Below are 23,063 nucleotides of genomic sequence, written 5' to 3'. Positions count from 1 at the left end.
CTTTTGCTTTAAGCTACAAATGATCATTTGGTGTCCCCATCTGTCACTGTTCAGCAACAGAATTTAGCACTTTGTAGGCCCATTCAGGGCTCCAGGGACACATAGCACTGTTAGATAGTGCTAAGCGGTCCATATGACAGTGACAGTTTTCACTTAGGAAGTACTTACCGACATTAAATGGCACGTCTAGTTATAGCAGATTGAGTTCTGCTAATGTGGCTTTTGATATGCCCACTGATCAAACACAAATCTGGCTGCTACAGTTGTCATCCTGAACTGTTCTGACCAGAGTTTATAGAGATCGCCCCCCCTCACCAGCCTCCTTTTAGGTAGAGGAGGGGTGGGAGAAATTATCTCCTTTGATCTCCAATGAGGAAGGGGAAAAAAAAAGACTGTTCTGTTCAGGCTTTTGGCTAACACAACAAACAGTGTTTAAAATTTAACTTTGCTTAATTAATTAGTAATTCTGTTTAGTGCTGTCTGATCTTCATCCAAAAGGTATTTTGAAGCTTGAGAACTGAACATCAAAGTGTATTAGGTGAAGATGGTCAAGTAAGGCATTTAATCTGGCAGTTGTTGATGAAATACAGCCAGTTGGGAAACTAATTGGAAATGGGAATCATAATCTGGCAAAATTCAGCAAACTCCCTCCCTTCAACAAACTTGCTCTAGAGAGAGTGCGAGAAGTCTGGGTTTAGTGTTTAAGGCTGTATGAGTTACATGCTAGTTAGCAGAGGAGAGAGACTGTATTGCCCTTTGTGCCTGCATCCTTGGTACAAAACTTTTTTTTGTGGTAGGAAAATAAAAAATTTCCCCTCAACCTGACGACCAAAGCATGACACCAGAACTAAACATGTTTTTGTTTGATGATTCTATATTGAGCTTTGTGGATTTATACACGTGAAGTTATCAGGGATGATGTGAATTGATGCTTTGTGGGAGGTGGTGTTGCGCAGACCTGTGAGTCTGAGTACTATTTATTCATGAGACAAAATGCCTTGTGATAACATCTGAGTGATCTTCAGCATAGCAATTCTGAGATGTCCTAGTGGTGACTTGTCAACTAGAGTCTGATGCATGAATGATTGAAACATTTTGGGTTGTTGTTTTTATGCAAGCCATCACATGTTCTGAATCACCATTCCTCTGTTCTGTGCTTAATGTCTCTGTCCAGTTGGGCGCTGGCAGCAACATTGTGATTTATTTTTTTTCTCTGCTCTGTGATGTGTAATCAAACCCTTAATTTGTGTTGTGACCAACAAGTAATGCTGGAACAGAAGAAAATGGCTTCTCTCCATATTTTCAGGTTAAAATTCCTGTCCTTGACTAGTACGAAGCACTGCTGGTACAGCTCCTGGTAAATTGGTTTTGATTTGTCCCACTGGACTTAAAATGGACAATTAATTTCCCTACAGTAAGTTTCAGAGAAGGCAGCTTGATCTTTGTTGTTTTGAAGGGTGTGCCTAATTCATCAGCTTCAGCTTTCAGCCAGAGAAAGTTGAATACATGTTTTTGGCAGCGACCCAGCACGAGCCTGTTTTTCTATGTATTCGCTCTTCTGGTGGCTGTGGAACAGGAATGTTACTCACTACTTAGTCCAGTTCTGCTTATGGACATTAGCCACTGGAGAAGAGGACCTTCACTCAAGTAAAGCTATCTCCACCGGGGGTGTATTTCAGTCAACTCCTATGGAATAGAACCAACACGTGTGCTTACTGGGGATGATATTTCTTAATTCCTGGCCTCCAAGAGAATCTAAAAATGGGATCTGAAAGTGAGTTTAAGTGTTAACTATGGGACTTCTCAAGAACTACCAAACATAGTTGTTACTCCTCTGGTTGTTGTGCATTCAGCAAAGAATGTCAGTTACCTTTGTCAAACCTGATTGGCAATGACAAAAATGTTGATGGACCCAGATAATTTAGACATCGGGGACTTCAAGAACAGCAACACAGTTGATTCTCTTTCTATCCCTTTGGTCCTCTTTGTCTGACTCTTTAGTTCTGCTGTGTCTGCTACATCTGTAAATTGGAAGTGAAACCCTTGCCTTGTTGGCATCAATAGGAATTTTAGTACTGAGCTCACTTGGACAATCCGTTCCACCTGTCCAATACTGCTACTGAGGTTCCATTTGAACTCTTACTAAACTGTTTGTGACTTTGTCTCTGTGCCTTGATATTGTCTATTTACTTCAACATTTTCCTTTTTTTATCCTTCTCCCTCACAAGACTCAGATTCTAGAGAGTGGTTCGTTGTTTCCCCATGTGCACAGATAACTCAGTCCCATTGTTTCTGCAGGATTAAAGAATTGCTTAGAATCCAATCTATCCAACTTGAAGGGAAGTCTAATAATATTTTACTCTAGAAGATTTTGTCTCACGTATACCAGATGCTGACTTTCATAGGTGGCATTTTTGTCAGTTCTCTGATTTTACCTTTGCTCTGCTTTCTCTCAAAAATTACTCAGTAATGACCCTGACGTTAAGATAATAGTTACCTAACATCCAGTCATAATTTATCACTGTGGAATTGCATAGCATCTCCCATAGTTCTGCTTTCAGAGTTAAGGCCTGTGATCCATCAAATACCTTTCTAAATGGCTGTCATCCCAAATAGGCTCTGAAGTAGTTTGAATTCAGCCTGGGCTCTCATAACTGCTGTGTAAATTTTGCCTTGGTAGCTGTCACTTAGCCATGAGCATTCATCACAGTTGCATCCTTTTTTGTTTCTGGGCACAAGATCTTCCTAATCCTGATGATTAAAATGCTCAGTAAAGTTGAAAAACAGAGTCAAGTTGCCCTTAGTTTGAGAAAGAAGATAATCTGCTACAAAAGCACGGTGCCTTGCTCAGATGAGATTTGGAGAACTCTGAAATGGGAATCCACCTGAGTGAAAATTTTAACAGTCACTTTTTGACCTGAGTGCAGCCCAGTTTTGGCTGTCTGTTTTTCCCCTCCTATTCTAAGATATAAGATGGAAGTGAAGGAGGAAAGCTTTCACTGCCTGTATTTGATATGATATACTCGGTGCACTCAGCACAGCAATCCAGGAATTTTTTATTGTTTTGTGCAGATTCCTAAGGAGCAGTTGGAATTATCATCCACTGCTTTTCATAGAAATGAATACATCTTTGGAAAAAAAAAAAAAAAAAAAGAAAAAAAAAAAGACTTAATTCTTCAAGGATAATCCTTTATACCTTTAAACTGGTGCTCATTCTCTCCCTCTCTTCCTCACCCCCTCAATTATGAGCAATTGTGTGGTAGTAATTAACAATCTTAGAGAGAAACATCTGCTAGTACACTTAAGCCAGTCAGTTTGTTTTTCATGAAAGAATGGTATTTCACAATTTTTCCAAGTTAATATTTTTCCTTTATTGTCTTTCCAATTTCAAATATTGTCCAGACGCATTTTTATAGTGTCTTAAGGTTATAGAAGTGAATACAAGACCATTAATAATGAACAAGAAAAGAGAACATCATAAAGAAAACATATGCAGTATTTCAATTCATGAAACATTCTGTTAGGGAACATTGTTTTTGAGAGCATATGGTTATTCCCACAAGAAGCAATAAATATATATATTTTTTCTCTTGTTGTGGATTCCCACAACAACAAGGGTAGGCTTCTCAGTGTATTAATCTGTACAGAGCATTCTTTCTGTCAGGACTTGTTATCTGAGTGGGGAGGTAGGTAAGTATTTTTGCACAGATATTTCATATGCGGACCTATTTTTGATGGCCTAGAGTTTGGAAACACCAGTCTATTAATTCTCCACGCTCCTTTGAGATAGCAATCTTGTCTGGTCTCATTTGATATCATTGGCAGAGCTGAAAGGAAGTTCACATTGTGAATACAGCTGAACCTTGGCATGTAGCTCACTGGTGGATCTCTGTTTACGGGCTGCCAGTTTCAACTGTCCCAGGAAGACATTCTCATTTCATTTATAAGTAGGTTCAGCACGTGTTTGTATCCTTCATGAAACTGAGAGCATGTCTGTAGTTGAAACTAAGTATAGAGGCAGAATACCAAATATTTTTTCTCCTTGGACAAAACAGTCATATTCTAGTCTATATATCTTTAGATGTTCATTGGATTTGGACACAGCACACAAGGATATGCGGGCAAACACATTTGATCACTCATAAATATCACTTTAATACCTCCATATTCTCCTTTAAAATTTCCTCATTTAGACTTCATTTTTCCGTGCTGAATGAAACTTGACATCAGGATGAGATCACCAGATTTCCCTATTTCATCTGAGCTCCAAAATGAATAACTGATTTCAAAGGATAATTCCCTGGAGCAGCAAGGCCAATGAGTTCTTCAGATCAAAGGTCAGCAAAGCTCAAAGAGGATAATTTCTGGCATACAGTATTTAAACTCTCTCAAGGAGCGTAGTGCAAGAAGTATCTTCTCCTTTCCCAATAGTTGAACTCTTGTTTTTTGAGAAGACTAATTTGTCAGAGCACATTTTTCCTCTGTTACATAAATTATACATTAAAGTGAAAGCTTCCTATCTGAACACGCGTACTGTACATCCAGAAAGTTTATTAAACTTGCCAGTGGAAGGGCTGTTCCTGAACCCAGAAGGTAACTCTGTGCCCTTGGCATCATTCCTCTCTGACAAACCCCGTGGCCTCAGAGCTCTGGTGCCCCATGCACATGCAGGTGGCTGTCAGAGCAGCACAAAAGCGTAGTGGTGAATGCTCTTCAAGTTGCTTCAACAGAAAAAAAATACATATATAAGCAGAGCACTGGGGCAAGGAACAGTCACCTTGTGCAGGATCTGCTCCTCAAAGCCCAAAGTGTGAGATGCTGATGTCATTTGAGATGCTTGTCCCTTGTGAGTTAAAAGACCCCCGTAGAAGTCTTCTGGACATTACATATATCCTTGTACAATTTGTGATGTGGTGGATTTTTTTTTTTTCGAGTTGTCCAGTGTTCCAACAAAGCTAAGGGACATACCAGACTTACGTTCATTTATTTCACATTCACTAGAGACTGATTGTGAGGGATTGTAAAAGTTCCCCGTGCAAGTGTTTCTGTTAGGTTAGTTAAATCTGTCCATGTGGGGAGCTGGTCACTCACACAAAGGAGCCGCTCAAAATCCAGGCACACATTTAATTGTTAGGAAGAGCCACTGTTATGTAACTGCTCGTTACGAATGCCCATGTTACATCTTCATTTCCTGTTTTTGGAATGAAGCAACATTGCTGACTTAGGATAGATAACCAAATGTTCTTTTGTATGTTTGTGGTATTGTTGGTCTATGTGTATGGAGAGGGGGGGGGGGGAGAAGTGGGGGAGGAGGGGGGCATTGTGTGGAATTTCCAGGAATCTGGAGATGCATTTATGGACAGAGATTGTAAAACATATGGCCCTTCTTCAGATATACTCCAGAGTTCTGTATTGCACATAATGTTTATCATGTGTGCCTTCATTTTGGCAAGCACTTTACAAAAACCTCTTAATAAACAATCTTTGCTCATCTGATAATACCAGATTAAGTGGACAAGGAAACAAACTTGTCGTGATGTGAACTTTCTTTTTATTCCTTCCCAGTTAGCTGTGTTTGATGTAGGGAAGTAGAAATGTGTCTGAGTAGAAATCAGTCTATCACTGTGTGAGTATGTGTATATTGCAGTCCATGCCTGCAGTGTGGCAGTGTGACTGCTGAGGCAGAGATGCTTTTGGGATTTCTGAGAGTATGAATTTAAGGAAGGTTAATTTGAGGTTTTGGTTTTTTTTTGCATGCATGCAAATGCTGCAGCACAAGGGAAAAGTACTGACTTGCAGGACCACAGTCTAGCAACATTTATTTGGATGGGAGAAAAGAGAATTACTGCTATGCTTAATGAGGTATGGCCATAGCATTGTTGGCAGAAGTGTATGAATCTAAAAAAGTATATCTAAAAGGTTCCAGAGTAGGGTTGAAAATCTCTGTATATTCCTATAACACTATTTTAGACAGAATTCAATTTTTGAGATTGAATTTCATCATGTGCAGGGCTGAGTTCCCCTGCAGGAGCCAAAGGTACAGTTAGTAAGTTCCTGGATATTTGTCTTTTAAGCTGCTTGAGAAGCGTATGTGTCCTGCTGATATGATGTGTTGTGATATGTGTTTGATAGCTGATAATATTTTGATGCTTCTTCTGAATACTACTGAATCATGTAAGTGTGAGAATGTTTTAACTTCAAATTTAGGTGAAATATGCTTTTCCATGTATAACTTTAAAGAAACCACAGCTTTAACCATTTTGTCAGGTTATTGTTACCTTTTTGGAAAGTCATACAGTTTATGTGTATTTGAAGAGGGAAACTGGAGAGGAAAGAGGACTTCATTTCAGCTTCACTACTCCAGTCACTGCTGGTGAATGCAATGTGTTTTGCAACATGTCACATACTTGCAATATTTTGCAAAATTATTCAACTTATTTACAATAACAGTTCTGCTGACTTGTATTTTCATAATACTCTGTTTGAACCTCCCGTGACTCTGGTGATATTTGTAGGAGTGTCTGTGTACCAAAAGCTGTTGCTAGATTGTCTGCTGAAATTATCCTAGATGTGCAGTGAACACAAAAGCAAATCAAGTATAATGATCCTCTCACACGGGTTTGCTGAAATCAATTTCACCCTATATATGATGACAAATTTGCAAATATAAGACTGCTTTGACATTTTCTTATAAATGTTCTTTTCTTAAATATATTTTTTGCAGTGGCTTTGCCTCCAGAGAAGACAGATGGAGTTTGCAGTGGAGATGAAAAGAAAGTAGAAAAAGAAAGTGACACACGCGCAGGTTCCAAGAAGCAACTAAAATTTGAAGTAAGTTTTCTGTATTCTGAAGTTTCTCTGTAGTGACATAATTAAGGTAGAAAAATAGCTTGTAGATCAAACGGTGCATGTATATAGCTCTTTCCAGCATAATAGGTAAGGGGTGGAGTAGAACTGGTACAATTCTCAGTGTCTTAGTGTTGGTGATATTGGTCTTTTAGATTAGTATGTTTTATGTCTGGGTTTAAACGGAATGATGATAATTCCTTGGTAGGCTCTGAAATGTACAGGAAGAAGAGGTGTTCATTTTAATCCTCTGTCTATGATCCTTTTAGAAGTAATTTATTATGCCACCTCCTGTGTTATGAGGTTGACTTGTGTGGATTGTTGCACTTGGTTGAATCTTGACTTAGATATTTGTGAAAGTTTCCTTATCCATCAGCCTCCTGTGGCTGGGCCTCCAAAGTGAAAAGACCCTCACATGCTACAGTGTATATCCACCTGATCAGATGGCAGGAGGATGAGGATCCTGGGGGCAATAAGTTGGATGCTCTATTTTCTTGCAGACACACAAAACCTGGCAGACATTGTGCTCAGTTGGCAGGTTTTGTTTGTATAGGGAGCAATTTAATAAATATGAGTATTGAAACGTGCTGTCATCCAGCTAGAGGGTTGTCTGTCATGGTGAACAGAAAGATGCTCTGGTACTGGCAAGAAACAGCATGAGTTTTCATCTCTCTACGCTCCAGCAGACATGGCAGATTTCTACCTTTAGTGCTGTCAGCCTGTCACAGTAATGAGCTTTGCGTTCCTCAATTGTTATTTAAAAGACCACGCAGCCACCTTGCAGCATGGCTGGGCGCTCATTTCCTTCTCCGGAGCAGGTTTAGTAGTCTGGTACAATTTATTTTTTACTGTTTTAGGCTGATTAAAAGGAGGCAGCTCAGCTGTTGCTAGGTGCTGCTGTGCCTTCAGGGGGAGGTGACTTTCCTACCTTTTTTTTTTTTTTTTTTTGCAAAGCGATAACTCTTCTTTGTAGGCACATTTTATATTCTCCTTTGAGTAGCAGATATTTGCAGACAGGAAAGGCATGATAAATTGCAATTAACAGTGCCTTCTTATTGGAACATTAGAGGACACCTGTCAACATGGTTGGTGCCAGTATAGCTGGAACTCCACCGTACCGGCAAAGTCTGTGTTTGTTCCCAAGTAGTTCTTGGCATGCCATAAAGGTTAGCACTTGGTACCAGGCTCCATGACTAATGCAGGGAAGATTGCCATGGCTCTTAACTAAGCAGAGCACATCCTCACATAAAGATGTTATGTTAGGCAGTGAGGGACAGAGAAGGATTAATGTGTGGCAAGGAACCAAGTATTGATATTTTTTTCCCTTGTTCTGGAAATGAAAGTTTTCTAACTATGTAAGCTAGGGGCTACGCGATTGGTAAATGTTTAAAAGGTGTAAAAGAATCAGAAACGTGAGTGCTGAGACAAGGGGTCTAAATGTGAGGTGAACGCGATTTGGCTTTTAAAGGTGCTGGAAATGTTTGTGTAATATGAAACGGTGTTTCCACAGTAGAGTGTGGGGCACTTGGCAGCTTTCAGCCAGGCTTGTTACAACGGAGAGGAGCCTGCCTTTGAACTCAGCAGGGGACAGGGAGACGGGTAACTGCTGTAGGGAATTGGTTTCAAGTCAGAAGATCAACCAGGTATTTTGAGCTCTGTCATGCTGAAGCTATTTGAAGCTGTTTATTTTACTTGTATGCAGCGGCTTTCGTCTTAATTGCACTGTAACTTTTCTGTATTGCCTTGTTGTGGCTCTGGATAATTCTAATTGCACAGGTCTTGAGAGAAAGCAAACCATTTGCACCCAGGTGACCAAAGTCAGTCGAAGAGCATCCTTTGTTCTTGACTGAAGGCTTGGTTTTGGTTTGGGGATTATTTTCCTTGAACAAATTGATTTGTTCAGGCTTTCCCCAAGTCATGCTCACTAGCAGAAGCGCAGCTCAGTAAGGGCCAGGCTCCCGGCTTGCTGCTACCTGCCTGCCCCTGGGCAGGTTCTGCATCAGCAGCTTCGTGGCACCTTGCTGGGCTGCACCAACTGGCGACCTTTGGGTATCAGGCTTCTGACTGGTCTCACTGGTGGGGATTTGTGCCATTTTGTATTAATGACTGCTCCTGGGGCTATGATGTCCTACATCATACTGTGACTCTGTTTCTGTTTTCTTTCTCTTCCTGACTTAAGCAGAGTTTTCTTCCTCACTTTTCAGTGAGCAATCTTATTATATTCTAATAGCTTCAGGGACCAGTTTTCTTGTACTTCTTTGTGTTTTCTACAATGATGTAGAAAGTAGTATCTTGCAGATTGCTGCAAGCCTAGCTCAAAGGAGTTAAGATTATCATATTATTGTGATGAGACTTCTTCTATGCGGTGGACAGAGGACTCTCTGGGACATATCCTGAAAGCTTCTTCCCATGAGAGAGGGAGGGAGGGAGGAAGAAAGCAAGTAGCCTCCTTCTACAGAGTCTCCTCTGCAAACAGGCCTTTTGCTTTAGGTAATCAGCTGCTCTTTGCATGTTTCTTAGGAATTGCAATGTGATGTGTCTGTAGAGGAAGATAACAGGCAAGAATGGACCTTCACACTGTATGACTTTGATAACAACGGAAGAGTCACACGTGAGGTAAGCACAGTATTGCTGCCCCTTTGTGTGCAGCGTTTGCAAGCAAGAGTGTTTTATAACAGGAACATTCTTTCTTCTATGAAACAGAAGCGTCCTGCCAATGTAAACAGCAGTTTCCTTGGACCCTTCCCTCCTAGAAACAATCCCACCAGCAGCTTACTGTTTTATGATGAACTGTACCACTTTTGAAGCTGGTTGTTGTTTAATATCTGGGATTAGCCTTTTAAAAAACAGTGCTGGCATTTGGAGGGGAAAAATATCTGAAGCAACCGAACAACTAAACACATTGTCAAAATAAACCCCTGCAAATGTATATTGTTCTGGCTTCTATCCTGCTTTTCAGAGTTAAGCTAACCAAATAGCAAGGTTGCTTTCTGAAATTCTTTCCAGTAGGACTGACTATACTGTTCTGTTGTTTTCATGAATATTAGGCTGATCTTTGCTTTCTCTTTCCAAGTATAAATAGTGTTGATGATACTTGCTGCAGTTCCATAGTGGATGAATGCCTATCAAAGCATACCTGTGTGTATTTTCTTATTATCGGGATGTCTTCAAGTTGTATGTCATGAGAAAATAAGAGGCCAAATAAATGTTTGAATAGATTAGAGTATGGTCCTTTTTCCATCCAGGTTGAATGAAACTTCTAGAAGAGTGTGTTTTATTGAGATTTTCCACATTGTGCTGACGCTGGTTTTTGTTGCAGCCTGTTTACTGGCTCCCAGGCCTTTAGGTAATCAGCTGAGAAGTGACAGTTTGTGGGCACATATGCTGGTATCTGTGAAAATTACTAAGAAATGATTGAAAGGAATAGGGTAGTTCTGAAAGTGTACTGACATTAAAAAAGGGCAGAAATTTTTCCTAAAGCAAAGCTCTTCTGGCATTTATGAACAAATTGCTAAATGTGGTGGTTCACAGTTTTTAACATGTATGTGAGCATCATTTCTAGCTTTCTGTTGTCTCTATTCTGATAGTGGTTTGAATAGTCAAATAGAATCTGAGCCCCTCATATGAGACAATGAGCAGAAAGAAACGTTACAGGCTGACTCCAGTTTCCAGTGAGAACATAAGCTATGGTGAGAGGGTGGCAAGGAGAAGAAAGGAGGAAAAAGAAGAAAAGAAAAAAAAAGTATTGTCTTAGTTAATGTATGGAACTGAATGCAGAAAAGTTAAGAAGCTTGCCTGGAGTCTCACAAGAACCTAGTGGCAGATTGAAGCCAGATCTTTTGAGACCCAAGGCTAAGTCTTCATTACAAGATTATCTTAACTGTCAAGAAAGGGGAAGAAACACAAAACACAGCAGAACCAAAACCCACACACATGGGTGTCCTTTACATTCAGGCATGGAATTTCCATTAACATTAGTGGGAGTTCCATGTGCTGAACATAACGAGAATATGCTTTTAAGTATGCATACAGTAATTATTTGTGATCATGTGGTACACCAAAGGGCTTAATTTGACTGTACTTAGAGAATATGTTACAGCTAAATTCTGCTTCTCCCTGGTACAGGAGCAGGCTGCAGCTTAACTGAAACAAAATCCATGCAGGGATTGAAAATTATACTACGCTGAGGTCTGGAGGTTGCTAGAACCTGTGCCAAAAAAAAATTCTTTTAACCAAGGGTCCAAATAGGTTGATAATTTTCAGTTCTTTGCATGTGACCGAAGATAGTAACTAATAGTATGCACCATTGCAGTTTTCCAGTTGTTATATTTTTCTTTTGCAAGCTGTTCCACTGTCATTTGTAGAAAACATCTTGTTTGGTTTTCCTTTGTTGAATCCAGATGCAATTTAAAGAGTTGTTTATGCAAGAGTGACTAATGATAGCATCTCATCCACAAAAGAGGAGTTTCTGTCTCTTCATATGATATAGAATTGCTTGTTCTATTAGGTTCTGAGACACTGACACTCAACATTGTGGACTTGATCCTGCAGCCTGTTAAACAGTTCTGCTCCTGATCCAGCAAAGGGCTTAACAATGGCAAATGTAAAAAATGTGAACAGTTTCAATTAAAATGAATGGGACACATGCTTTGAGTTAAGTGTGCAAGGCTCATTGCTGGATCAGCAACAGAACAGACAGTCTGAGGAAGAGAACTGAGTTGTAGCAGTGCCATTCAGTGAGCTGATGAAAATGTTTTCTGAACCAGTCCGCTTTTCTAAACAAAGGTCCAGTGTTCTTTTGAGAAAAGATGAGTGCAGACCTTTTCCCATCTTTGAAAATTTCACTTGACTGTCTCCTGGATTTATGACGGGATTCAATAGTGAGATGAAATTTCTTGTTAGTTTTCTATCTGCAGATCTTGAAGTGCTGTAAAAAGTGAAATCGGTGTTATCATCCTTGTTTTTCTTCTTGGAAAAGTGAGGCACTGGAAAAGGAAATGACTTGCCTGTCCACATCCATTTCATTTGATTCAAATGTGTTCTTTAAAACCTTGGACTTCATGTCCAGAGAGTTTCTAAAGGATACGGTGTAAAATGAAGTTTCTAANAGGTGGGGTGCGATAGTGCAAGTGGACTGAGTGCTTTATTCATGAAAATGTCTGAAAATTGTAAATTAGAGATGGATTCAGTGACTGGATAAAGTTTCCCTTGGGTTTTACACCATGACAAGAGCATTCAAATTCCATCTTGGTGAAATTTATTCTGGATCGTAACAACATTTTCAGAACTTAATACTGCTTTAATTTCCTTCTAGAGTTTTCTGATTTATTCCCCACTCTTTATAATTAGAAGCTCACATCTAGTCATGCTTCTTGAAGGGATACACCCTTGGAAGCGTAATTATTGGGATGGCAAATTAGAAAATCAGCAGTAGTTTCTGTTCTCAAAATACTGTTTTTTCTGCCTCAAAAGACGATCATTTTTCAGTCCTTTTGGCGTACTGAGAGATAATTTTTCCTGTTCTAATATGTATATGACAAAAGTTGGCTAATAATGTTTCCCTTCATTCCATAGACCATTAGAGGACAATTCGTTATGTACCTCAGGTCCTTTTAGAACTGACAGCTGCACTATAATTATCTTCATATGGATATTTGTAATCGGACTTGAAACTTGGGTAATTGAACTAATGTGTTTTGATCCATGAGGTTTTATACTGAGCTCTGTGAATATAATTATACTTCATAAACACGGAGCGTTTTTGGTTTTTTTTTTTTGCAGTCGGTTCTTTGTTGGGAAATATAATTGCTTTGGTGAATAGCTGCAGAAATAGGCACTCCAAAAAAGTTGCTCATCTGGAATGAAAAAGAAAAATAAAAACAACATAGGAATGTCTTCTAGACTAGTTGTGGAATAGATAGCAAGTGAAGCTCCTTTCAGGCTCCAAATAAGGATGATTCAAAAATTTACATGATCAAACAAAGCTGATGCTGCAACAAAAACATCCTGCTGTATGTAAAAATCAGACTACAAAGGAGGTACAGATAAGACATTTGTACTTTTCCTTTTTCTGCAGGAAAGGTAATGAACTGATATTGATGTTTCTCTTCATACATTTTTAATGCTGAAAATGTTCTTTGCATTTTACATTAAATACCCTTTTTTTTCTCTTCTGTTTCTTTCCATTTTTTTCCTTTTTTGTTTTGTTTTGTTCTGAGTTATTTTTGCTTGTATCTTCCTATGAGTGAAAAAGCATGAAGTTATTTCTGCGTTCAGAATTCAGCACCAATCTTTCACCTGGTGAAGGATTCTGGTTTTTAGGGTCTAGAATTTATCACCCTGACCCTTCACTTGAAATTAGCTCTCTGTGACCATTGCATTGACTCATGATAAAGCAGCGATTGAACCAACAGATAGAGAAGTCACATCTATCTGTATTTGAGGGGTCATCATTTCAGCCCCTTAAATTGGTGGGTTAGCACGAGAGAAATGTTACAAAAAGATGCTTTCCATTTTCATTTTGAATTGAGTCAAAGGCAACACTGGACTAGCAATAGTTATTAGAAGCAAAAAGTGAAAACTGAGAATCAGGACTTGCTAAACAACATGACTTCCATTAGGAATGATGAATACTTCAACATAATTTGCTCTTGTTCTTTCTTTTGGACCCACTAGTTTATCTGAAGTTTCTAAATTCCTGCTAATCCCCTACTTTAGATCAGTAAAGAATTCTGCAGAAAAATGTGTGAGTGCACCATACATGTGTGGCCTATACTGTGTGTTTCTTAGTATTTCTAATGCAAGAATTTCTAGCTATCTATTAAAGTTTCTCTTTTTAATATGCGTTGTTGTTACTAGCTGCTGGAAAAAATAGGATGTGAAAAACAAAGATTAACACCGTTAAACCCTTCAGCCCTGGAAAAACCAACTGTGGTGTTCAATAGTCAAGACACAATTAAATCTGACTGTGTCATTTGCTGGTTGTTTGGATACTGCCCAAAAAGCCTTTGTTTTTCTCTTTATGGAAAATTATCACAGTTTCAGCTTTCTTACTTGATTAAAATAGCTATCCCAGCAGAAATACTGCACACTCGCAACCTTTCAAAAGTCATTTGGATTAGCACAGCCCCACTAAGTACAATTGGTTTGCTATAAAGGACTTTTAAAAAAGAGAGGGCTTTTTTTCTTTTTCTCATTTATCTTTACTGTTTAAAATACTAGATTATAAATCCACAATGAATTTTATGTAGAGATTGTTGAGAAGTACATTTCAGCACAAAAAACATATTTTTTGGGAAGGTGGGAAACAGTAAAAGTACTTATTTTTCATGTAAAAAATGCAGATGTTTGAGACATGGGCTGGAACTTAGTGCTGGAGGTGCTTTGAACGGTGTTAATGAAATCATATGACTAGTAAGCACTGCAATATGCTGTGTGGAAAAGTTGGATTCTGTGGTAGGTGGTCCTGAGACATGTTGATCAGCCTACCAGAGGAGAGGGAAATTTCACTGGGTTTTATTCCTGATTCTCGGCACTGAATTTCTTGATGGTGAAATGTACAAGCTAGCAGGTACAAGTCAAAGCTTTATCCATGGGTTTAAGCAGTTCTTTAGGAAATGTAAATGCAGATGATATTTAGCGGGACAGGTTTCAAGAAGGAGTATAAGTCACCCCCATCTGCCATAAGGCTTCTGGAAGATTGCAGTTATCTTGGAGGTAAATATTTGTTAGTTGCCCAAAAAAGATTAGGAGATCAAAACTCATTCCTACTGGATCAGCACCATAAGGAATTTGGAAGCGAAGCACTAACTGGAAAGCAGCACAAGGCTCAAGCTGCCTTGTAGCTTGTACCTCCTCAGCCAGGACTGTGATAGATGGTGGAGCAGTGAGTGACCCAAGCAGACTTGACCAAATCAGAACTGTCAGTTCGCTAAGACTTTCAGCCCCAAACTAGGACCACAAGTAAATGAATCCTATAATACAAATGTTATTGTTGGTATTCAGAAGATCAACATAAGCATTAAGTGGTTACTTATGGATATCCCTAACCTCGATCTTGGTATATATCCAGTCTAACGACCACATTCATTCAGTGCCAAAATGCAGAGCAGTTCAGATTGTTGTGGAAGAAACTAAGTATTAAACATGTAATGAAATGCTAAGGCAGCAGTCTCTATGGCCACAAGATGCCCTGATCCCTTTTACACCCTCTTAAACTTCTGAGTGCCTGCATGTTAATTTGGATTGACCCATGTCCATTTGGCTGTGAGGTGCAAATTGTCCTGATGAGATGTGTGAGCATGTATTTCTGATTTGCCAAGTATGTGTCACACAAGTACTGCATCTGGCCTTCCTTGCCAGTGTTTGGGAGCGCTTTTAAAACTGCTGAGTCAAGTGGCTTGACAGACCCTCACAGAACAAGGGGGACAGACTATATGCCAGTTAGCAAGTTAAACCTCATCACCGAGGGTGAAGAGTAAAGACTCTTTGCTATTGAAGTTAAAAACAAAGTAAATGATAAGCTTGTACAAACACCTGGTGTAGCTGAAAAAAGGGAAAGAAATAGATTGTTGTGAATGAAAGAGTTGATAATAATCTCTTGATAATAGTTTGGCATAGAAAGATGCCCTGTTGGCTAACCAATAGTTGATAAGGAATGTATGGGAAAAGCTCCATTTACCCAAGGTCCTGAGTGTGTGAGGCTCCATTAACAATAAATGTGCTGCTGTAATATTCTGCCAAAGAAGAGGTTTGGTTTGTAGAGGTGTAGGATTCTAGCAAAAAGCTTCTAGGATGATATTTATGGGGAGTATACAGAAGACATGTATTTTGTTTGTCTGTGTTCTTAACTGGTTGCATTTTTCTTTTAGCTGAAATAAAACCTGTGTTTCTTCTGTTTGAAGCAACAAAAATGGCTAGTATTCATTCTGATATAGATGGACATGTAAGCATTTGTTCATGCCTCATTGCCTTCAGAGATGTGCACAAGAATGTTCTGTAATAGACTTGAATGGATAATCTTTGCTATTCAAAATTCAGACCGGATACAAATTTTGCAAAGTAAGCTAGGTCACAGTACAGCTACGGTTGAGTAAGAGATAGGCTGCTTCCAAACCTGATATTTACAGTTCTGTCACATTTCTTACTAGTTTTCCTCTGTATAACCAACCAGTTAGGCATGCAAGAAGAAAAAAACAAGTAGTATGATTTACTGGGGATGTAAAAATGTCAAATTTTTCTTCAATTGCTGTGTTTGTTTTGGTCAAGTGAACTCAATTTTCAGTGCAGAATGAATAATTATCTCTGAGTTCTACTGAAACCAAAAGAAAATAAAGGCAGAACACAATTTCATTCATTCATATCATGTTTTGGAAGGCTGAATACCTTTTATTTTAGTTATTGTTTTGATCTGGTTTGCCCTCTTTCATAAATTTTACACTATTTGATGAAGAAAGAGTATGGATCAATTTGACTCATTCCTTCTGCGTCTGTCAGATCTTTTACAGTCTCTGTAGGGGAAAAAACGGGTGTTAACAGAAAAGAAAAAATTATCCTTTCATGCAAGGTACTGTGCAAGATTAGTTCTGAATTCTAAGGATATTTAAGCATTTTAATGGTCTCTGGCCTAAACTAGTCCTGAGTATTGAGGTTGTAGGTTTCATATGGTTTTCACAATATTGTATCTTTTTGTGTTTCACTCCATCATAGGATATTACCAGCTTGCTTCATACCATCTATGAGGTAGTTGATGCATCAGTAAACCATTCTCCTAGTTCCAGTAAAACTCTGCGAGTGAAACTTACTGTGGCACCAGATGGCAGCCAGAAGAAGAAAAGTATATTGTTAAATCATACTGGTAAGGATGTGCATTCAACAGCAGGGAAAAAAAGGGATCTTAAATGTCCATCTTCATATTTTGTCAATACAAATAAGCGAATGTTTAAGGCAAATAATTCTGTGGGTATTTTAAATGCCATTAATCTGATTTAAGATCTCAGGTGCAAAATTGCCTACATTTCTTTCCACATGTGCCTAGCAAATTAGGGTTTCATTTCCGATTGACTTTTTTCTCTTGGCAGCAACGAGAGGAAAAATTACATGTTGTGTAATTGTGTTTGCATACTGAAAGGCAGATTTAAGGCCTTTTCTATTTGTGCCACTCTAACTGTGCTATTATTACAGCATTCGGTTTGTGTGAAAACAAGGTGTGGTATAACAATTCTTTTTGCCAGTACCTATCACTGTTGCTGGATAAAAATAAACAATTAAGCATAACCAAACTTCATGAGTCTATGTGTAAAAATTGCACACATTTTTTTTAATACTGAAAGGGCATGCCATTATAAAATGGCTTATGCTGCGATGGATTGTTCACCTTATATTCACTCTTAATAATAGGTCTATGAATGTAATTGCTTCAGTAGTTTAAGAACTACTAAATTAGAAGTCTTACAGTATTTTGTGTAATACTTCAGTAGAAAATGTGGACACCTTATCCAGGAGAAGAGCCTTGATATCTGGGTTTTAATATAGACATCTACTCAGCCAAGTGCAGACATTAGAAAATTTGCACTGCTGGAAAGCTTTGTCATGCATTAGTGCAAGACTGAAATCCAAACTACCAAGCCCTCCTGAGGGACAAGCTTATCAGTGTGAATGTGGCCCCATTTAACCAACCAAGTGGCTCTCAGCCCAATCCCGATGAATGTTTTACAGCCAAAGTTATGTCTGCTTAAAATCTGTCCCGTGGGCAAAAGCACTTTCAAGAAGGCTTTATGAAATGATGCATCACATCTTGATCTACAGACTAGAAAAAATGTATTTGCCATGTATCATATTAGTTATACTGATTAGGAAGGACAGCAATGTGAGAATAACGTCCTTTTTCTTGCTGGCAGATTTGCAGAGTGCAAGGCATAGGGCTGAAAGTAAAGCCAATGAAGAGTTAAGAAGCTCTGAAAAGAAGCAACGGGCTTCTCTCAGGTAAGGGAAAAGAAATGAGTCTTCTGAGAGGTGGTGGGTAGCTTTGAGGAATCCTCAACCATTGATGAATTTGTATTTATTTATTTATTTAGAAATACTAAAGCAGCAGCATTAGAGTGTTTTTTCTCCCCAGAGCAGGCAGCTGATACTATCAACGTGTGAATACTTCATATAAAAAAAGCAGCAATGAAGTTTTGATTGCATTTTAAGTCTCTCTCTTTCAATGTGAAAGTTCTTTTGTTGCATTTTCGTCTTGTCTGCTCCTGAGAGGACATATAGTATCTGCAGATACTGTACCTATTAGTGAACTTTAAGCAATGCATCACAGCCTTCTGGCTAAGGGTGTCCTGAAGTCTTTTCATCTTCATAGAAGCCATCTCCTACCTGTCCGCATTCTTTCAGCCCATCCTTTTCACTGGTCAGTTCAATTAGATCCAAGCTTTTTTAACGCATTCTTGCTTAGTGGACCACAACCGCTTCTCCTACTGCCTTTCCTCCTGGAGGAAGCAGCTTTGGGCTGGCACCGGAATGTTGAGCAGAATGAGGGGGAAATGAAGCTTGTAGCTGAGGAGCAGACAGAATCAGCTATGCAGAAAGCAGTCTTCGTAGAGCGTGTCCTACAGAGTATTCAACAGCCAAAGCTTCCAGCATGCTGACAGCTTCATGCTCCCTTCTGCTGCAGTAGTTCTGGTTACAGCAGCTGTGGGTGTCTCAGCCCCACTGGCAGTGTATGTTTGTGCGGTTAGTAGAGGAAAATTCACCTCACTTAGCAGAGTGGCTTTCTCTGCTGACTCCCACCTGCCATAAATCCCTCTCCCCCACTTCCATATCAGGTTCTCCTTTACAGAATTAGTTATTAAGTATCACCTATGTAAGAATTAGCCTGCTGACTTACAACCAGTACATTTATTGTAATCTTGAAGGGAAACTAGGACCGTTTCATTTTCAGAATGTACAGTATTATTTTGGATGCCAATCCTGAGCAGGCCTTTTTCTTCTGGAAATGTGTAATCGTGCCTTTTGCAAGGCTGGCAAGAATATGTATCTACCCTGTTATCGTGGCTTCTTTCTGGCACTGAACTTCAGAGTTTGTGTTAGTCATTTACAATGTATTTTTCAAGTGTTAATTTTTTTACAGCTAGGAAAAAATGTTCGCCTCTCAAGACAAGTGTAGGTGTGCTGATCCTTTTCTGAACTGGGTATTTGAATGGGTAGAAAAATAAAACAAGCGCAGGTGATTCTGATACATTTTGATGTAGATCTGTTGCTCCAAGTAGGTCGTTTCAGTGTACAGTATCAGTTTCATTTAGGATTTTCTACTTCATGCTAAGGAAGAGAAAAATGTTTACAGAAATACCATAGCAATCATATTGCATTTGTATTTGTTTCTTCCTCTGCAAAATAAAAATCAATTCTGGCTTTCCTTGGATTTAGGGATATTTATCCAAAAGAAATGTATTGAGTTTAATGCATTTATCAGAAGGAGGAACATTCAACTTTATTAAAAATGACAACAAAAATGTGCCTTCCTTTTCCGGACAGAGTAAAAATGTTAATGAGTTACGCCACTGTGTGAAAGGCAGCTGGATTAAATTTCAGAATTAAAGATGAGTTATGTTAGAAACTCTGTACAAAATAAACGGCACTGATTGTAAACTGGAAGTTTTTGCTTACTGGTCTAAAAGTGGTCCTCAGGTTTCCACTGACAAAGGTTTACCCTTTCAATTTAATGCACTCTTTGATAACCTGCCTCAAAAGTCCTTTTTCAGTTTGAAGTCCTGTTTTTGGAAATGTTTTAGGAATGGCACCCTTTTCATTCATACACATAGGCACAGAGGCATCAAATAGTGGGGTAGATGCTTGGTCCTGCTGCATTTGTCTTTCTCATCCTTTTGGTAGGAGGCTTCCTAGAGTGGACAAGACAGTATCCTTTGCTGATCAGCATCAGGCAACTGTCAGCATCTGACATCTCATTAAGTGTGGACAGGACAAAGAGTCTGGCTGCTGTGTGTGCTGCATTGGTATTGGTGCACGCTGGCTAAATTGCTGTCAGGAAAGCTGAGCCTCATCACCATCTCATGATATTAGCACTGAAGCTTCCCCTCAAGAGCAGCAATGAGAACTTGTGAGAAGTGCACACATCTCACAAATTCAGTCACTTAGGAATTCTAAGCAAGATGTGATTAATATTCAAGATAGAATGGATAGCAATGTTTTTATCCCGAAGGTGGGAGATAAATGGGTTAGATTTTTCAACTGCTGGAAGCTACAGGCAGGAGTTTTCACCTGTAGGGCTGATACAAGTATCAAGATCAAGCAGCTACATTCATAGCTAGCTTGCCTGGCGTGTGAGGTAGAAAATGGTGGTGGAAGAAAGCTGGCAGGAAGTTCTGTGAGCTGGATATTCTAATGCCACCCTGGTTTGTTTGGTTGAGTGTAACATGGAAAACATGATGCACACCAGTCTCTAAACTACAGATGTACATTCTCTCTCACTCTTTCTTCCCAGCTTAAGTGATTTATCCCTGGCTGCCCTAAGCTGTATGTTATCTGTGAGGAGGCTTTCAGGAAATGTCTCTGCATTTTTCTGCCCAGAACTCTGCCACCACTCTATTCCATTTACCCACCATGTTGCTGTATTCTTACCATTAGAATGGCAGTCCAGTGCGGGAATTTTAGACAGAGCTTTCAGACACTCCGCAATTCTTAAGCAGATGCCTTTTTTATTAAAAACAAATATATGTCGTAGAATCACAGAATCCTTGGAGCTGGAAGGGACACTTAAAGGTCATCTAGTCCAGTTCCCTTGCAATGGACAGGGACATCCGTGGTGAGATCAGGTTGCTGAGAGCCTGGTCCAGCCTGGCCTTGAAATAGGGATGAGGGTTCCACCACATTTCCAGGCAACCTGTTCCAGTGCCTCACCATCCTCACTGGAAAAGACTTTTTTCTCATATCCAACTGAAATCTACCCTCTTTAAGTTTGAAATCAGTAGCAAAAATGTGTATTTTTACACTCCTCATGTTATGCGTGCTTGATGCATGTGGATATTCCCGTATACAAACAGAAGAGCACTGTGCGGCTGGGTGCCAGACGGCTCCATTCTCAGAAGTACTTTTACTTCTCTTTGACAGTAGAGCACATCTCTCATCAGTGTGTAATTGCTTTGCTGTGTATATTTGTATTGCTGAACGTCATCTTGCATGCAAGCAAGCTATTAGAATGGAGGGCTGTGGCAGTACTGGCATAGCTTTTCTTCTGTATCTTGATGAGAGATGGATTTTATTACAAGAAAAAAAAAAAAAAACAGGTTCCCTGTTAATTTTGTTTTCAACAGACAGTGCTGCGTGCAGTGTTACTTAATGTGCTGGATCAAACCCAATGGTGTTTTTTTGAGGGTTGACTGTGCATTGTCTTCAGCACTTGTGTGCAAGTCCTGATAGTTTCTATAGACAACCTGGCAACGTCAGTTAGCCAAGTTCTACTCCAGAGATCTTTTAAGTTGATTTGCAAAAGAGTAACAACCTTTAAAGGTGTGTCTTTGCAGGTAGGGTACCTAGCTGGCAATCTATCTAGAAAATTAAAGAACACCTGGACATTCCCTCTTTTTTGACAGTACCACATGTCACTTCTGAAATTTAAAGCTGGCTCAGTTTTTACAGCTTAGCTGCTTTCCAGGAAGTCTCTCCTTCGTTCAGGAGACTCTACATCAACCATAACAGACTAAAAACAGAGTGCCTGCCACCATATAGAATGGAACCTGTACTTAGCAACTCATATAAGATACGAGGACAAATTCCAGTTGTAAGCTGACATCACTGCAATCCCATGGAGTGTATGATAAAGCAAAGCGTCTCATGGTCTTGGAAGCTAAAGTATCTGAATGACAGGCAGTTCTTGTCCTGTTTGTTATATTGAAGATATATTGCTTGTATCTGCAAACATCTATTTAAAATGCTGAATTAAATTGTTGGGCAACTATAAAATCTCTAGCTGACTTTTTTTCTGTCTCATAAATGAATGGTATTTCAGATATTCATTCACAGGAAATAGTTCTGCTATAAATAAAATTGCAAAGCTGAGCAGGAAAAGGAGTTGGGATTCTGAAGCCCATGGCTGATCTGACCTTATTATTTGTGTATTGGAAAGCAGCAGTTATCTCCAGGTGTCCTGCCAACACCTCTTCTTCTCAGGTTCTCTCTAGTTATGACACCTGCTGCTTGTCTTTCTGAAGCAGATACACAAGTGTGTATCTGACACAAGGCTTACCCTAGTGCTCACACTCCCTAGCAGTGGAGGGGACAGACGTGAACTGAACAGCAGGCATGTCCAGATGAGAGAATAAGTTGAATGGGTTGGCCCTAAGACAAAATGTAATAAATCCTTGAAGCATTTTTATTTGGTTTTGCATGTGTGATGCAATTGGAAAGCCTCCTTTGCTTTGCAACATCAGGGTCAATTTATATTAGAAGAAAGAACAGTCAGTTCAGGCCTATCAACTTAGCAAATCTGGTCACCCAGAATTTCAAGCATTTGTTGTTTCTCTGTGAGCCACTCCTGTCACTTCAAAGTGGCCATTCGTTGTTGATTTGCAGATGGTGATAACAACAATAAAGAACTTCTGCTGAACTGTAATTTTGCTTTCTGCTGACAGATATCACCAGAGTGAGAACAATCCAGAGCAAAGTGAGTGCTACCGTCATTGTGTTGATGAGAACATTGAAAGGAGAAACCACTATTTGGATCTTGCAGGAATCGAAAACTACACGTCAAAGTTTGGGCCAGGTAATTTGGTAGTTTATGTCACAACTTTTGGTCTTTTAGTTCTTTAGTTGAATGTTTCACATCAGGGCAAAGGAATTTTGAAGAAAAAGAACTGTATGAATGCTACAAGGTGGAATCAAAATGGAGTGGCTAAGGTGCTGCAAGTCTGCTTTGAAGTACTTGTTTGTGTAGGTCAACTTGGATGTGAGCCTAGGCAAACAATCTTTCTATCTGAATTATTAAGTTTAGTCTATGGGTGAGGTGAGGACTGATTTTTGGAAAGCGGAGGTCATTATGAAGATGCTACCAGCATGTATTTGGAGGGGTTTTTTTGTACTTGTTGCAGGCCAAAAAATCAGAGAATGTGGGTTTATACCTGGAATTTTGCTTCTGTTCCCCAGTTAAAGCGACTTGGATTTCCTCCCTTTCCCTGTCCTCTGTCAAGTTCATACTATTCTGCTCACAGTTA

The 23,063-nt window shown here is 39.3% G+C and overlaps 1 protein-coding gene across 4 annotated transcripts in view; it reads left to right on the top strand.

Moving 5' to 3' along the window:
- The window catches only part of NKD1 (NKD inhibitor of WNT signaling pathway 1), a 110,199-nt gene that overhangs the window by 80,635 nt on the left and 6,501 nt on the right, over positions 1 to 23,063 (top strand). For all 4 annotated transcript variants that reach the window (XR_001557617.2, XM_032447070.1, XM_015873516.2 and 1 more), the window contains 5 exons: positions 6,725 to 6,831; positions 9,367 to 9,462; positions 16,555 to 16,702; positions 17,745 to 17,829; positions 22,485 to 22,615. Coding sequence is in view for 3 of the 4 variants with exons in the window: in XM_032447070.1 (XP_032302961.1) it covers positions 6,725 to 6,831; positions 9,367 to 9,462; positions 16,555 to 16,702; positions 17,745 to 17,829; positions 22,485 to 22,615 (567 nt within the window). In the remaining variant the exon portion in view is untranslated. The remainder of the gene's footprint in view (positions 1 to 6,724; positions 6,832 to 9,366; positions 9,463 to 16,554; positions 16,703 to 17,744; positions 17,830 to 22,484; positions 22,616 to 23,063) is intronic.

This window comes from Coturnix japonica, chromosome 11, assembly GCF_001577835.2.
Source record: "Coturnix japonica isolate 7356 chromosome 11, Coturnix japonica 2.1, whole genome shotgun sequence".
Lineage (NCBI taxonomy): Eukaryota > Metazoa > Chordata > Aves > Galliformes > Phasianidae > Coturnix > Coturnix japonica.
This window is presented reverse-complemented; position numbering and strand designations above follow the sequence as displayed.